The sequence below is a fragment of the Oryx dammah genome, unplaced genomic scaffold (genome assembly GCF_014754425.2).
Source record: "Oryx dammah isolate SB20612 unplaced genomic scaffold, SCBI_Odam_1.1 HiC_scaffold_3, whole genome shotgun sequence".
In the NCBI taxonomy this organism is placed as follows: domain Eukaryota; kingdom Metazoa; phylum Chordata; class Mammalia; order Artiodactyla; family Bovidae; genus Oryx; species Oryx dammah.
Genome location: NW_024070187.1, coordinates 42,785,847 through 42,804,236, shown reverse-complemented (window position 1 = coordinate 42,804,236; position 18,390 = coordinate 42,785,847). Strand labels below are relative to the sequence as shown.

Sequence of the window (18,390 nt, the reverse complement as noted above, 5' to 3'; positions counted from 1 at the left end):
GGTCTGAAAATCATTTTTCAAGGAGCTTTTTTCCAAAGGTTTAGAGTTCCTCCAAGCCTTTAAGAAATTGGAAATGTTATTAGGCATTTTGATTTCTTTTCCTTTCATCTCCTGTTTAGAAATTAATGTCTTGAAAAATTGGCTGCAAGTGTTAAGGGTTTTTAAAGATATGGAATCTACTCATCTGTCTAATAAAACTGCAACACGTTAAAAATAATCGATTCTTCGCTAGACCTTTTGGCCAGTCTTGGGAAGATTTTTATCTTTGCTTTTTAGACCTTCAGATGCCTTTTAATTGCATTTTTTTAACGCTAGTAAACCAATCACTCTAATCATTTTCTCAAATGAGAATTTCAACATGTATTTAGTCTCTGGTCTTTGTAAGGTAACAAGACGTGGTCCCATTCCTGTGTTATATAAAGAGAGATTGACAGTCAAATAGGTGATTTTAAGGGATTGTGGACCAGCCATTTCTATTTCTGTCTCTCCTATCTAGGTTATATCTTCTTTTTACCACAGAATGTATCAGTATCTGATATAAAAGGTCCTCTGGTTTATTTTCTTTGTGGGATTATTGTTGCATATAGTTTCGTATAAAGAAGCAATTCAGAGACTATCCCAATATGTCTGCATATGGACGTGCATATGGTCGATTTTCGCTTTAACTTTGAATTTCCTTAAAGATGAACATAGGCTGTGTGTATTCCTATAATCGTAGCTGAGCAGTTTCTTTATGATGGTTCAAGTTTTTTACACTCTCTTCTACGTTCCTCCCTCCTTTTCCTCTATACAGTAGTAACCTTCCTAAAAATGTTCATTAAAAAAAAAAAAAAAAAACAGTGCATAACACTCATGCCTGCAGGCGCCAGGAAGTTTAGATAACAGTCCCATCAAGTTCGGCTGTTTGGAGGGAGCTGGCTGCATAAATAGAATGGAATGTGATGTGATGATTCCTGTGTTCAAGTGTAAGCATTGCCCTGGGATATCTCCCTTTATATTTATTGACCTCCAGGATGTGCTGGGTACTCTGCAACAACACAATCACAGCCTTCAGCTGAGACATACAATCTACATGGAAGTGAATTGGGCAGCCCACTCTGCCTGCTATACTTCATCTGGTCAGTTATTTAGGCTCAATAACTGCTGTCAAAGAACTGTGTTTTACCAGTTGCTTCAGCAGAGTGAAAAAAGTGAGTCCTTACACTTAACCCTGTAAAACAAATCATGGAAACCTTTGTTGGTACACCCAGCTGAGTTACCTGGGCAAAGTTTTTCCTATGATAAAGGCACCAAACCTGGTTTCCATTCTCCATTGTCTTAGAGACTCTCAGAGAGTAAGGGCCGTACTTGGGCACCTTTGATGTAATGAAAGGTATGGAGCTAGGTCTTGAAAATGATTAGTTGGCTATCGATTGATTTTTCAACAAATATGCATTGAGAAGACTCTTGTTTTGTGTACTCTTAAAATAAGTAGTTGATAGGACTGATATGGTCACTGCTTTCATAAAGTTTTCATTGTAGGGGGATATAGACATTGAAGACATTGAACACTAAATAAGCTATTAATATTTAATTATAATCGGGCAGAAGGGGCTTCCCACATGGCTTAGTGGTAAAGAATCTACCTGCCAATGCAGAAGACATGGATTTGATCCCTGGGTTGGAATGATCCCTTGGACAAGGTAATGGCCACCCACTCCAGTATTCTTGCCTGGAAAATCCATGGCCAGAGGAGCCTGGTGAGCTACAGTCCATGGGGTCACAAAAGAGGTAGTGACTAAACAACAGCACAGAATTACAAAAGAGAAGTAGACTGTTCTATTAGAGCAACTTATAGTAGGAACTAAAACTCATCTGAGGTCTCAGATAGGAAACAATTGTTGAATTCATTGTAATTCTAGACAGTATGTATGTTGATGGAGAGGAGGGCGGGGCAGTGTGGAAAGGATATTCCAAGTAGCAGAAAAGCACCTTATGCAAAGGCCTTAGGAAAGGAAGTATATATTAGGGACTGATAGAAGATTAGAAGATCAGTGTGGCTCAAAATAGAAGAAAGGAAAGAATAAGATGTGTGGGATGAAGCCCAAGATGGAGACAGATCCAAATCCCAGATCCAGACAGAAGGACCTAGTAGATTCTATTAATGATTTAAGTCTTTTCCTAAATGTTGTGAGAAAGCGTTGACATGTTTTAGATCTTAATTGGCATGATCCTGTTCTCTTAATAAAAACTATTCTGGCTAAAGTGAACAAGTAAATTGGAGGAGGGTAAACAGCAGACAGGCTATGGTTTTTCCTGTGGTCATGTATGGATGTGAGAGTTGGACTGTGAAGAAGGCTGAGCACCGAAGAATTGATGTTTTTGAACTGTGGTGTTGGAGAAGATTCTTGAGAGTCCCTTGGACTGCAAGGAGATCCAACCAGTCCATTCTGAAGGAGATCAGCCCTGGGTGTTCTTTGGAAGGAATGATGCTAAAACTGAAACTCCAGTACTTTGGCCACCTCATGCGAAGAGTTGACTCATTGGAAAAGACTCTGATGCTGGGAGGGATTGGGGCCAGGAGGAGAAGGGGACGACCGAGGATGAGATGGCTGGATGGCATCACTGACTTGATGGACGTGAGTCTGAGTGAACTCCAGGAGTTGATGATGGACAGGGAGGCCTGGCGTGCTGCAATTCATGGGGTCGCAAAGAGTCGGACACAACTGAGCGGCTGAACTGAACTGAAACAGCAGACACAGGATCCAAATTAAGAGGCTGTTATATTAGTCCAGAAGGACATGCTGGCATCTTGATTTAGGGGAGATGAGATCAAAGGAGCAGATTTAGGAAGTAAAAATCCACAGGGCTTAAGGAGTGATTGGATGTGAGGAGGGGACTAAGTGGGGAGAATTAAGGAAGGCCCTTGGGTTTTTGTCCTGAATAACTGGATGGATGGTGTTAACTTTACTGATACAAGAACACTGCAGGAAAAACCCCATCAGAAGAGGATGAATTAGAGAGTTTGGTTTGAGTAATGTTGGTCTAGTTTGAGGTGCCTAGGTGACATCCAACCTGGGATGTCAAATAGATAGTTGGTTATTCGAATCTGAAGCTCAGAGTAATTTTCCTGATGAAAATGAAAATATGAGCTCTGCATATGGTGAAAGAAGATGAGACATGGATGATCAAATCACCTGGAAGGATATGTATTACAGGATATGTCTATGAATTGTTCAGTTGTATTTCACACACATTTATTGATTGTCCTCTCTTTGCCAGGTCTTTTGCTAAATATTGGACACATGAAAAGGACATGCATTCAGTAAATAACGTAGGATATCTCTTTGCCTTAAGCCTAAATGACTTTTTTTTTTTTTTTTAGCATCTGAGACAACATATTCTAAGCACATCCAGAGAAAACTCTTAGGCAACCTAAATCTGTGCCTTAGTCCTATGACTCCTAGTTTCTGCCTCCATCTAACTGAAATCTCTGCAACTGCAAGTTCATTTCATTCTTGTTTGTCATCGATAGATGTACAGGCTAGTTGATAAGGACATTCGTATTAACTTCTTACATTCTTGAAAAATCTTTTTTTTCAGTTTTGAGAGACATGATCATCTTTGGCCTTATCTTCTTGAAACAAGAAATATAGGATTATATCTTACACTGAGAATGTGTTCTTGTTCTTGAAAAAATGAATCCATTCTCAGGCTATAAAATATTTTTCCCATGTTTTGTAGGTTATAAATTGCTGTTGACTTTAAGATTATGATGATATTGACTCCACTTGTGAAAATTAGGCCACACCCTTCACATCTGTTCCTAAAATAAGATTCACTGGCAAAGTGAAATTTATAGCCTCTTTTATAGCTCTTATTCTTTGGAGACCCATGGCTTAAAATGGCCTATATTTTAAAACTGTATTTTTAAAATTATTGTCTTTGGACCACCTGTGTCAGAGACACTGGGGTATACTTGTTAAAAATAAAACCATTGATCACTATCTTCCACTTTTTTTTAATATAGCTGGAATAAACTCCAATAATTTGCATTTTAATAAGCCCCCGAGGTAATTTATACTAGAGTTTAAGAATCAATATTTTGAGGGATATCAAGATTTGTACATCAAACTATCATGCTGTACACCTTAAAATTATACAGTAATGTACATAAGTTATTTGTCAATAGAAATAAAAAAATGCACACATTTTATTATAATTCTGAGTTAAGGAGAAATTAAATGGTTTTGCAAATCAGGTCAGTTTCTTACCAATTTTGAAGATTAATAGTGGAGTCACAATTGTTAAAATATTTAATAGATATTATTCAGCTCTTTAGTGATAAAAAGACCACATTACACATTTTTAAAAATAATACATTAAATTTCATGTTGCAAGACAGAAAAGGTAGAAGAGAGTGAGATGCAGCAAGTGAAATTAGAGAAATGGAAAGTAAAACTTGGTTCAAGCGTAGTCTTCCGTTAAGTTTTAGCGTGTATTTTGCTGTAATTGGCATGCCATGGGGGTTCTTGTTACGCATGATTGTGCCTTCATAAATGGTTCTGGCATCAATGTCTTTCCTATCTTCAGAACTAGCAAGTCTCTTCTCACTTCCCCCTCCAGGAAGAGCGCCGTGTGATTTATGTTGGCAAAATCAGACCTGACACAACACGGACAGAACTGAGGGACCGTTTTGAAGTTTTTGGTGAAATTGAGGAGTGCACAGTAAATCTGCGGGATGATGGGTGAGAATCTTCAAGATTATTTCTTGTTTAGAAGCTGACATATGTAAAAAATTATGGCCGTAAGATTACCAGGATGGGAATGCTTTGACAGATGACATGTTGAGTTCAGAACCTTATTTATTTTCTTTCATCCCTATTTATTAATCTTTCTAGTTGAGATTTCCTGTCCCAGAAATAAGTAGTTAGCGGCTTGACAGGACAATCACACTGATAAATGAATGCAGTGGTTCAGAGGCTGGCACCAGCGAAGTCTCCAAAGTGGAAAGGGTTACAGTCATATATGCTAATGCTTCCTCACTGGCTTTGAACTTTTCCTCTTTGTCTGTTGCAGAGACAGCTATGGTTTCATTACCTACCGTTATACCTGTGATGCTTTTGCTGCTCTTGAAAATGGATACACTTTGCGCAGGTCGAATGAAACTGACTTCGAGCTGTACTTTTGTGGACGCAAGCAATTTTTCAAGTCTAACTATGCAGACCTAGGTATGGATTTTACGTACATAGAATGAGGAATCTATAATGTTGAGTTCAAAATGGAAACATATGTAAACTGTAGGCACATTGGGTCAAACCATTACTACCTTCTACTAAAGGAAATATTCGAATACAGATTTTTATCCTTTTTTTTTTACTTTTTAACATATGAGATGATTTCAGAAGGGGCTTAGATTTTGGTGACAAAGAGAAACAGATTGTTTCTATTGCCTGCCCAGATGCTGAAATTCTACACTGTTTGTGTGTCTTTGTGTGTGTGGTGTTATATTTGGTGTGTGCATGTGTTGTTTGTTTGTAATCTCTTATTGCTTTTGTGCCTACCCTGAATCCTTTTATACAGACTATAGCAGTGGCATCATTGCTTTGCAGAGCAGAATATGGAAATATTTTATTCTTTTTTTCCTTATTATCTCACCAACTCTTAGAATGGTTAGCATTTCCTACAAATTATACTCAGAGGCCAAAGTAAAATTTTATGTGCTAAATCACACTATACTTTCTTTAAAACAAAAGAAGAAAATAAACCTGCTATTTTTTGAGTGCTTCTATATGATGGGTACTGTGCCAAGGCTTTGCAAGTATTTTCTCATTTAATTACCAGAACAAAGCCTAGAAGTAGATATTATGTAGTATCATCCCCATTTTACAGATAAGGAAACTGAAGAATAGATAAGTATTCATCTTTTCTGTTATAAAAATTGTACAGACTCAAGGGGTAACATTTGGAAAATATACAAAGATATCAAGAAAAATAGTAAAATTACCTATCAGCCTATCACCTAGAGATAACTACTGTTACCAAATGAGTAACATGCTGTTCAGTATTTTGTCTCAGAACATTGAATTTCTTATAGTTGAGCTTATATTATACATATATAGACTTTAAAAATCTACTTTTCTAAATTAATATTATGTAAGTTCATTTTTTACTGTGACCCAGGGTTAAAAATGATTTGCCAATATATTTTAATGGTTGTACAGTATTCTGTTTGATGAGTAGTACCATTATATTTAATCATTCCATCATAGCTAAACACATTTTCTGGTTTTGATATTATAAATAATAGCACAATGGACATCTTAATTTCCTTTCCAATTTTAATTTTGCTCCTTTCCATATTAGTCCCTATCTAATGTGTGTATTATAAGCCTTTATGTTCCTTTATGAAATAATGAAGGAAAATGGCAAGTGTCTTATGCATATGACAATTATTTAAATCAATTTATAATAATAATCATGAAATTAACATAGAAATCTGCTCTTAAGCATTATTACATGTCTGTCTCTACTTACTTTGGCTTGGTATAAAGAAAAAAAGTAAATACCAAATACAGGTTTTTTTTCTTCCTTCCACCAAATTGATGTTTTCTAGAGTAATTGATACAGGTGGGGTGCATTGTTCAGGGTGAATATGCTATAATTCACTTCCCAAGCTAAATAGATAGTATGAAGCAGGGGAGAGGCAGCTGACTGTTAGAGGCCTAGGGATGAAAATATAAAAGGTGGCAAGTCATTTGTTCAAATGTTGGCTGATAAAAACAGTCAAGACAGATTGAAATCTTGAGTTGATTTGACTTATTTTCTTCAGTGATGAAGGCCAAGGTGTTTTCTAGTGTCTCAAAACATCTCAAGTTTAAAATAAGCTACCTCAAGGGGCCTTTAGATCACGATTCATCACTGGTAGAGGGAGCATTGGATAGTACTTCCAAATTGAACTGGAGCCTCCCTGAAATATTTCTAAGAAGAATGCTTCCCTCTTTGTTATCTCTCTGCCTTGCCAGTGGCAATAGAAACTTTACCATTGCTAAGCTGGTTCTATATTTCCTGAAAAGTGTGTTTGATGTGTATTGTAGCAGCATAGGTTTTTCCAGTTCCCTCCAGCCTTACAATCACAGGAAAGGTATAGGCCTAGTGTAGTTTGACAGCACCTTGGCACTGGAAACTTGCAGGCCTGGTTTTGAAACCTGAGTTAGCTTTTGCCTTGAGCAATTAAACTCCCTCAGCTTCTGGTGCTTCATTTGTAAAATACCTTATAACATTGCCATGAAGATTATATACATGTTTATGAAGCCCTTAGCATAGTGTCAGTGTCTGGCACAAAATAGATTCTCAATAAATGGTAACTGTAATTATAATTAAAAATGATGACAATGGGAAGTTATACATTTCAAATTATTTTAAAGTGGAAGCATCAACACCAGAGACTAGCTTTGGATCTGAACATCATCATATATGTCTTATCTCTGTTCTTTGAAGAGTTCAAGTTAAGTGCTTCAGGCCATGAATGCCGAATACGGTGCATAAACCCAGGGGGTTGTAAGAGTCAGACACAGCTTAGCGACTGAACAACAAGCATATACTGCACTCAGAGGAATTGGCCGCTTATGTGTACATCAAGAGTAAAGTGTTAAAATAACGTGATACTGATTAGTTTTACCAAAAGTAAAGCAACCTATCATTTAGATTACTATTTTTTAAAATTTTTATTTGCTTTCCTAAATTTAAGTTAGTTCACATATCCCATTTCTCTGATATTTTAAAATTGAAGTATAGTTGATTTACAATGTTGTGTTAGTTTCAAGTGTACAGCAAAGTGATTCTGTACACTTGAAACTATATATACATGTATATATTTATTTGCAGACTTATAAATGATACTGGTGTGAAATGATACCTCATCATAGTTTTGATTTATATTTCCCTAATAATTAGCAATATTGAGCATCTTTTCATGTGCCTATTGGCCATGTGTATGTCTTCTTTGCAGAAATATCCCTATTTAAGTCTCCATTTCTTGGCTGTTGAGGTTACTTAATGGTTATTACAATACTATTAATAAAAAACGCAGTGATTTCGGTTACTATTTATGAGCCAGATTCATAAATGAGACTCAGAATTTAAAGGGATAATCAAGCTTACCATGATGAAGACAATATTTAAGTCTGGTTTCTGTGAATCTGTTATCTGTGTATCTCTATTTACTGTTCTATAAACAAATGGATCATTCCATTTGAAAGAGCTTGATGCAAAATCTTAAAGAGGAAAGACAGAAATTAGGACTACAGGGTAAAAATAGAAGGATGGATCAGGATTAAGAATATGATCATTTTAATTGGGAATTAGTTACGATCAAATTAGAATTTATACTTGAGCAAGAAAAAGGAAATAAATAACATGTTGGTCTCAAACTATGAACTCAAAGAAATGTATTATATTATCAGCATCCTGAATATATATGTAACTTTTAATATACACTTGCCATTCATTGGTAAGTCAGTACCAGATCCCAACACAAATATTTTCAATCAGGTTTTTAATAACATACAGGTGTTCAATAAAATACATTTATTTGACAAGTACTGAGTCCCTACTTTGTGCCCACAGTTTTCTAGGTGCTAGGAATATAGCTGTGATGTGACTTATTTTTATTAATATAATATTATTATTTATAACAATTTATTTTTAAAACTTATTAGAGTGGTTTTCAGGTTATTCCTAAAAAAATTTCATTATATCTTACTTGTGGATATATATCCTTCCTTTACTGGAGAGAAAGTGAATGTTATTGCCCTAGAAGTTACAGGTGGATGCATTCTCACTTCAAGCAATAAAAATTATTTTGTGGGTGCCTATTGACATATGTATGCCCATGAAAGTTGGTATATATATAAGCATCAGCCACCGTATTTCACAGTAAAGAAACTCTTGAGAACCACTGTATCAAAGTACTTTTAATATTTGCTAATGAAAACACAGAAAGACTGAAATTCTGAGTTTCGTGTAGAATGATCTTAATTTAAGACATTTTAATTCTCAAAATTTCCTCCAAGGAAAGCTTCACACATATGTTCTTGATGGTTCTATGTGGACTTCATGTCACACAGACTGCCGTCACTGAATGACTCATTCATCTTCTTCTACAATGCAACTGAAATTCTGATTTCAAGCTAATCTCTAGCAATGAGCAGGACTTATTTTTTGTCTTTATAAAAAGATTAAGGTTTGAACAACAGCTGCTCAGGCAGCTTTAGTTATACAATCAAACTATTCATTAGGCTTTCAAGAGAAGAGTGTAAGCCAGTGTAATTTAGGACTGATCGTGTAAATTTTGGTGATGAAATATGGGCCCTTTTTGTCCTGCTTTTGTATCTGAAGCTGACTGTAATTGTTCACCTTACCTGGACAAAGCAAGGCGGTATAGGCAAGGGATGATGTGAATGGGAAAAAAAAAAAAAAGTGAAAGAATTTCCTTGTCTTTAAATGTAAGATGTCTTTAAAGTGTATTGAAGCTAGTGAGGTAGGGGAAACAGCCTGGTTCTGTAGAACTTGAGGGATTTGCCACCTTTTCAGCAGAACAACTTGTGAGGTCAATGATTAGCCTCCATTTTATCTTTTATTACCCTTTTCTGCCACTTTGAGCATTTCTATTTTGTAATTTAATCTGGATAAAACACAAATGTGCGTATTTTAGTAGGATTGTTAATGTTTCCCAGAAAGGTTTTGTCTTCCCTTTAAGTGAGTACTTTTAAAAGAATGAATGTGTTTGCCTATTGTATATCCAAGGTACCCTTTCTCAAGCTGAAAGACCTGAAGGAATGGTAGACTGTTTCTTAGGTGTCAGTGGAGAAAAATAAGAAATATTCTAAGGATTTTTACTTTATACCCAGTGGGACTGAAATATATCAATTTTGCTCAGGGCTACAGAAGTGGCATGTGGAGCTTTGCACAAATGCTTACTTTGACTAGTTTAAGGATCTGAGAAAGACCATAGCTTTATTTGAAGTTGTGTGTTAGTCACTCAGTCATGTCCGACTCTTTGCGACCCCATGGGCTATAGCCCACCAAGCTCTTCTGTCCATGGGATTCTCCAGGCCAGAATACTGGAGTGGGTTGCCATTCCCTTCTCCAGGGAATCTTCCAGACCCAGGTAATGAACCCAGATCTCCTGAACTGCAGGCAGATTCTTTACCATCTGAGCCACCAGAGAAGCCCCATTAATGAGTAGAGAGGCTAAAACTGCCCTCTCTGGACATGAAGCATTTTCCTAAACCTTCTAATTTGGGGAGGGCTTGTACCACTGTTGCTGGGGTCCCTTGAGGTACTTGAGAACTTACATCCCTCCAACTTTTTCAAGGGGAGCGGCAGACTGATAAGTCTGGCTTTTATACTTAATGAAATCAATCCCAATGAACAGAAAGATTAGTTCTAGCTTCTACTTTTTCCTCTCCACCTAAGTTGTTGAGGAACCTGGGGAAGTCATTTAATGTAGGAGGAAGGAGGAGGGGCCTTAGTTTTAAAGCATGTTGATTGCCTAGGTTGCTATTGAAAAGAAATAGCCTGTTTTGATTACCTCCCAAGAGTGTTTAAATCCAAAATGAGTCAATAGATGAGTGTTTTGAGTACTCATTACTCCTTACCCTCTGCAAATACATACAAGTGGTATAAATAGATAAATATATAAGCATAATTAATTAAAATATTGGTGTGTATATATCATACCATCTACCATATAAATACCTTCTGCAAATATACACATAATTATTAATATTCATACATATCAATACCTCCTGGAGATATATTTGTAAATATACGCACATATATATGTACACACCAACACAAACCTCGTATGCTAATAAAAGTTGGGCATACTTTGTTAAAGTGTATTAGCTGGATAAATTGTCTTTGAATCGGGTTATCTTAAGTTAGATGATTGAATTAATGACCGTAAACAAAGGGTACATCTGACCTGGCTTGGGTTTCTTTCAGATTCAAATTCAGATGACTTTGACCCTGCTTCCATCAAGAGCAAGTATGACTCTCTGGATTTCGATAGTTTACTGAAAGAAGCCCAGAGAAGCTTACGCAGGTAATATGTTCCCTGGCTAAGGATGACAGAGGCATGGTGAATACCTCACGGGACAGCGCGTCCTTCCCTAAAAGACTATTGCAAGTCATACTTAGGAATTTCTCCTACTTTACACTCTCTGTACAAAAACAAAACAACAACAATACAAGAACAACAACAATGGTTTACATGAACCCAGCTGCTGAAGAGGCAAGAGACAGATTGGAATTCCAGTAAGCACATGTTTATTCATGGGTGTCAGCTTTGCTTTCCCTGAGTCTCTTAATGATAGAATGTGTGTGTGTGTGTGTGTGTGTGTGTGTGTGTGTGTGTGTGTGTATGTGCGTGCACGCATGCCTGTATGTGTGTGTTTGCCTGGTTTGGGGGAAGTATGTATGTACAGGTGGGGACTGGGGACACCTGACCAGTGCGTGCAAGGGCAAACCACTTCGAATGGCAGCAGTTCCATGAAGACACACTTAAAACCTAGAACTTCAAAATGTTCATATTCTATTCAAAAGGATAAAAAAAAAAAAACGTACATCCAAAAGGAAAGAAAGCTAACCAACCAACCACAGGCCACCCTAAAATGACAGCCACTGATGTCTGGGCATCAGCCTCCGTACTCTGTTTTGTTTGTTTTTTTTTTTTTTTAAGAAAGTGCAAAATCAACGTGAAGCAAGCTTTCTCTCACAACGTAATGATTATATGACAATCCTGAAGAAACTGCAGGTTCTGTAGAACTCATATCCTTTCTCTCTCTTTTTCTTTCTTTTTTTCCTTTTTCCTTTTGCCAAGGAATCTGGGTGGGAGAGGATGCTGCAGGCACCGAATGCTCAACTTTCCTAACATTTTGAAGTTTCTGTAGTTCGTCCTTCCTCCTGACACCCATGTAAATGTCCAAAACGTTGATCTCCCACTGCAAATTTCAAAAGCCTTGTCAATGGTCAAGCGTGCAGCTTGTTCAGTGGTTCTTTCTGAGGAGCGAGCACGGTGTTACATTACTAAGGAGAGTTGGGTAGAACTCTCTGGGATGTGTTCAGATAGTATAATTGCTACATTCTCTGATGTAGTTAAGTATTTACAGATGTTAAATGGAGTATTTTTATTTTGTGTACATACTATACAATGACGTTCTTTTTTTGTTACAGCTATGCACTGTAAATGCAGCCTTCTTTTAAAAAACTGCTAAATTTTTCTTAATCGAGAATATTCAAATGTAATTATGAGGTGAAACAATTATTGTACACTAACATATTTAGAAGCTGAACTTACTGCTTATATATATTTGATTGTAAAACAAAAAAAGGACAGTGTGTGTGTCCATTGAGTGCAACACAACAAATCGATGCTTTATGCACAACCATCCCCTCTTAGGTGAGCTTCGATCTAAGCATCTTGTCAATAAACCTCCTAGCCCCCTAAAGGTATTAACCACTTCTGCAATATTTTTCCACATTTTCTTGTTGCTTGTTTTTCTTTGAAGTTTTATACACTGGATTTGTTAGGGGAATGAAATTTTCTCATCTAAAATTTTTCTAGAAGATATCATGATTTTATGTAAAGTCTCTCAATGGGTAACCATTAAGAAATGTTTTTATTTTCTCTATCAATAGTAGTTTTGAAACTAGAGGTCAAAAATCTTTTTAAAATGCTGTTTTGTTTTAATTTTTGTGATTTTAATTTGATACAAAATGCTGAGGTAATAATTATAGTATGATTTTTACAATAATTAATGTGTGTCTGAAGACTCTCTTTGAAGCCAGTATCTCTTTCCCTTGGCAGAGTATGATGATGGTATTTATCTGTATTTTTTACAGTTATGCATCCTGTATAAATACTGATATTTCATTCCTTTGTTTACTAAAGAGACATATTTATCAGTTGCAGATAGCCTATTTATTATAAATTATGAGTTGATGAAAATAATAAAGCCAGTGGAAATTTTCTACCTAGGATGCATGGCAATTGTCAGGTTGGAGTTTAAGTGTTTCATTTGGGAAATTCCGCTTTGCAGAAGCAGTGTTGCTACTTGCACTAGCATGGCCTCTGACGTGACCATGAAGTTGTTCTTGATGACATTGCTTCTGCTAAATTCAATAAAGAAAAAAAAAAAAAAAACTTCAGTAAAACCTCCATTTTTGAGCATCAGGATTTCCTCTGAGTGTGGAGCCCTGGAATGGAAGTCAGTAAAGTTTGGCGTGTGTACTCAAGTTTCTGAGTTGAAATTCAATTACAGTATGGCCGACATGACTTTTCTGGAAGACATGATATACCTACTATGTAACCATTCTTTTCCTTTCTCTCGCCCAACACGATCGTATAAAAATGGATTACACCCCCAGGCCAATGCAGCTAATTTTGAAAGCTGCATTCATTTATCACCAGCATATTGTGTTCAGAGTGAATCCACTGTCTGTCCTGTCGGATGCTTGCTTGAGTTTTTGGCTTCTTATTTCTAAGTAGATAGAAAGCAATAAAAATACTATGAAATAAAAGAACTTGTTCACAGGTCCTGCGTTACAACCGTAACACATCTTTAATCTGCCTAATTCTTGTTCTGTAGGTTAAATGCAGGTATTTTAACTCTGTGTGGACGCCAAACTAAAGTTTACAGTCTTTCTTTCTGAAATCTGAGTATCTTCTGTTGTAGAATAAGAATAAAAAAGACTATTAAGAGCAATAAATTATTTTTAAGAAATCGATATTTAGTAAATCATATTATGTGTTCAAGGACCAGATACGTTCTCTATTTTGCCTTTAAATTTTTTGTGATCCAATTTTCAATACATTCTCCTTTTTGCCCTGGATCGTTGACATGAGTCAAAGACTGGGTTTCCTTTCTTACTTGTCAAAAGACAACACTACAGATTTCATGTTGAGGATTCATTTACTCCCACCCTTCTGGCCTGACAAATATTGTTACCATGAAGATAGTTTTCCTCCATGGACTTCAAATTGCATTTAAAATTAGTGCAAAGAGAGACTCACTAGACCATCCAAATAGAGCTTTTGTATCTTATGCAGACACTGTGGGTAGCCCATCAAAATGTAAACTGTGTTCCTTTTATTTTTATTTTTAATTTTTTTGGAGAGTATATTTCAAATGAACACATGCACCCCATCATCACTGGAGGCAAATTTCAGCATAGATCTGTAGGATTTTTAGATGACCCTGGGCCATTGCCTTCATGCTGTGGTAAGTACCACATCTACAATTTTGGTAACTGAACTGGTGCTTTAGAAATGTGGGTTGTTTTTTTTTTTTTTAAGAAATGTAGCAGAATAATTCTTCCAGTGCAACAAAATCAATTTTTGCTAAATGACTCTGAGAGCAACGGTTGGGCTGTCAACATTCAAAGCAGCAGAGAGGGAACTTTGCACTATTGGGGTGTGATGGTTGGGTCAGTTGAAAAAAAAGGAAACCTTTTCATGCCTTTAGATGTGAGCTTACAGTAGGTAATGATTATGTGTCCTTTTTTGATGGCTGTAACGAGAACTTCAATCACTGTAGTCTAAGACCTGATCTATAGATGACCTAGAATAGCCATGTAATATAATGTGATGATTCTAAATTTGTACCTATGTGACAGACATTTTCAATAATGTGAACTGCTGACTTGATGGAGCTACTTTAAGATTTGTAGGTGAAAGTGTAATACTGTTGGTTGAACTATGCTGAAGAGGGAAAGTGAGTGATTAGTTGAGCCCTTGCCGGGCTTTTTTTTCCACCTGCCAATTCTACATGTATTGTTGTGGTTTTATTCATTGTATGAAAATTCCTGTGATTTTTTTTAAATGTGCAGTACACATCAGCCTCACTGAGCTAATAAAGGGAAACGAATGTTTCAAATCTACTTCTGCTTTTCTTATTTATCATAACCAAACTCCTGGCACGTTCCTCAGATCAGTACACGTTCCTCGCTTATCATTATTCTGTTTCCTCTCTGGATCACCTGCCCTCCCCTTGCTTTTCCATATTCATGAATGGATTTCAGCTCTAAGGTAATGTGCGCCTTCTGTATTTTACCTTGTCTCCTTTCAAACAGTAAAGGCGGAACTGGTGATTTCTCTAATGAGAAGTGACGTCGGACTTTATCAAACAGATTAGCTCTGTTTTTGTACTTAACCCTGGAAAGTATGAATTTTAAGTACAAGCCACTGCCTCAGTTAGAAAGCTGCTGAATATTTCAGCTTAGGAAGCAATTCTACCATAATGGACTGAATATATATTTTTATTGAAGTATAGTTGAACTATACTATCCATTGAACATTGATTTACAATGTTATGTTAGTTTCTGGTGTACAGCATAGACTGAATATTTCTTGAAGACTTGTAACAGAATGCACCTCCCTGTCTCTCTGTCATATGTAAGTCATCAGGTTAAATATGGGACAGGTTGATAGATTACTGCTGGTATGGCTTGCTGTCAGGATGTCCACCATGCTTTGTAGGTGATTGGTGGTCCTTATGACAGAGATGACAGAGAATGTGTTACTAGCGCTCTGCCAAATCTGGATTTCAGCTGGTGGTCTCTACTCCCAGCTGCTTGTAAGATTCAGCATAAGCTTAGCCATGGGGAATGTGGCTAAATATATTTCAGCCCCCAGTTTCCCTTTCTCCTATAGAAGAAAATATTCATCCTTATTGGAAATGTGATAGAGCTACCAATAATACATTGAAACCTGCTAAGTAACCCAAGAAGTACTTCTTATGGCTCTCTTTCTATTTTGTAGCACTGTAGGATTTGCCAATTATTATATCAAAAGAGGAAATAAAAACTTACTATCATCTTACCTAAATATTGCATTCTTCTACAACTGTGATTCAGTGGATAAGCCTCACATCACAATTTGTCTTCACTGATGGTTAAAATGCACAGGGCATTTTGAATATTCTGGTTGGAATTAGCAAGAGCAGTGGAAAAATTACAATCTTCCTTTTAAAGGGTTAACTTTTTACCCTTAAAAACCTTTTGAGGGTAAAGAGAGAGTTTCAAAGGGAAAAAAAATAGTAGCCACTAGTCATGTACAGGAGCATCCTGATTAGAGATAAAGGATTCATTTGATGTTGTCCTCAAACTTTAAGTCACTTCCATCCTTGAAGATACTAATGGCAAAATAATTATTGAAACCAAAATTAGGTTGACGAAAATAAATGAACACTAGATAGGAATAGTTTATTGAAAAGGAGCTTGTTTCAATTCAAAAGTCCTCCAAACTAAATCTGTTTAATGTGATATTGGTTCAAAATCCTTTTTCAGCATTGCCAGTTTTCTCTTTCTTGTAGCATTATTTAGCTAATCATTGCATAAAATTTATGACTGAGAGCATTATTATACTCACTTGATACTAGTGTTACTAGCTACAGTTGTAACTCAGTATTAATTATAGAATATTTTAACCAAGGTGTAGTTTTTGCAATGTTTACTTTATATTAATCTTATACTTTGCTATTCTCTTTGTTAGTCCTTGTTTTCAAACACAGTATACACTATTATAAATCAATCTTCGTACTTTATCAAACAGCAGAGAGTAATAAAGAAGGTCACAACTCATAGAGGAGCTCCTTAGAGGTTTCTAACATCATGATTTAAATCTCAGAAAGATTTAATCAAAAACTGAATTAATCCCTGGGGAAATAGATGCTATATAGATTCTATTGATGGGCACAGAGAAGCCTATTTCTTTTCACTGGTCTCTGTTAACATGTTGGGGAAAGGAGCAAAGTTTTTTTCTGTGAAAAAGAAAATAAGATTTCCTTGGTGGGGGAAGGATAATAGGCAGCAAACTTTTTGTCCTGTTTCTTCCCTTTCAGTCAACATGTTCGTTTTTATTCTCCTTACCATGGTGTTATCTACTCTTCTCGTTCATGGTTAAGTTAAATGCCCTCTGCCCTCCTGCTCCCTGCAGTACATCCCATGAGATTCCAGTAATTCTGCAAAGTCCCACAAGCTCCACTCCAGTCAAGCATGTGGAATGTGTGAGTCACAAGAGCTGGTTTCCAGGGCTTCTGTTGCAGTCAGGTGACTGCCCCTGAGGCAAATTCTCAGCAGTCAGGGACACTGGAAACTTGCAGGAAGAAATGATCAGAAAATTCGGGCATTTCTAGGACCAGATTATACTGGAAAGCCTAACATTGCTCCTCGATTAGACTGTATACTAAGGACAAAATGCCATTTCCCTCCCATATGCCTCTTTTCTGTCCATCATTCTACAGGAATGTGATCATTCTCCTTTTAATCCTAAAACCATTCCTTACCATCAGCTGACTTATAAAAGGGACAGAGTGGAATTAATTAATTGAGAAAAACTGAGAGAACTTTTAGAGGAGAAAACCAAATGATCCTATAATATTTTCATGATTAAATTAAATGAGCATAATTATACATGCACATATGCATACCAGGACATTATTATCATCACAACCTTAAAATATTATATTGTTCCAAATATATGCATATAGCACTTACTGAAGACAAGTAACTAGTGTGATATTTGAATTTGCATATTGACCATTTTCATATATTTTCATATATTAATTTCTAGTAGGAAGAAGCTGAATTATTAGGGAAAATCCTGGGGTGATTTAGAAAAAATATTGTGCTTCTGCTCGTTTTGGAAACTCAGGAGCACTTAGCAACATTATCTTTTTTTCCACATAGTTTTCTGTGATGGATTTTCAACAAGATGACATCCAAGTGAAAGCCAAAATTAAATGGGAAGGAAAGAATGTTAAGTGGTAAAATCCTAAATAGCTTATTAGACTACTTAATTGGAGAGAATTTATTTTTGCCACTGTTAGGAAGTCTATCGTCAAGCTTCTCTTTAACAATACTAATTGAAAAAGAAAAGGGGGACTATGGTAATATAGTTACCACACAATACCCTCCAGCAAGTCATTTAAGGAAATTCACAGGTACTTTCCTTTGATTCACTTTGGTGTTGTTGAAAATTATTCATATCAATGCTATCACACTTCATTTCCAACCTGATCTCTTATTCCTACCAGAGCTTCACAGTGCACTTAAAAAAGGACTGAAAAGAAAATGAAGCTGTGCTTGTTCCTAATTTAACCATGTAGCAGGTTTTCAGCTTGACTGCTATATCCTTTAGTCAAATGACTCATGTTGTAGTACTTAGAGGTATTGCCCTCTGTAAGCATGTCACTATTTGTTGGTAGGAATGTGTGTACACTGTCCAGAATGATGATTAATTATTCTACTTGCCAGAGAAGGCTAAGTTAGTAAGCAGGTCACACAGCATGTCATGTGGCCACGTTACTTTCATGTCAGGTAACTTCATGATCAAGGGCAACACAT

General features: G+C 36.3%; 1 protein-coding gene across 4 annotated transcripts in view; it reads left to right on the top strand.

Annotated features, from left to right (window-relative positions):
* PPARGC1A (PPARG coactivator 1 alpha) overlaps positions 1-14,925 on the top strand; it is a 510,332-nt gene extending 495,407 nt beyond the window's left edge. For 3 of the 4 annotated variants that reach the window (XM_040237936.1, XM_040237935.1, XM_040237934.1), the window contains exons 11-13: positions 4,606-4,727; positions 5,059-5,210; positions 10,990-14,925. In XM_040237936.1, the coding sequence (XP_040093870.1) occupies positions 4,606-4,727; positions 5,059-5,210; positions 10,990-11,093 (378 nt within the window). In that variant the 3' untranslated portion in view covers positions 11,094-14,925. The remainder of the gene's footprint in view (positions 1-4,605; positions 4,728-5,058; positions 5,211-10,989) is intronic. The other variant, XR_005720671.1, reaches the window with a different exon arrangement.
* Positions 14,926-18,390: the final 3,465 nt, after the last annotated feature.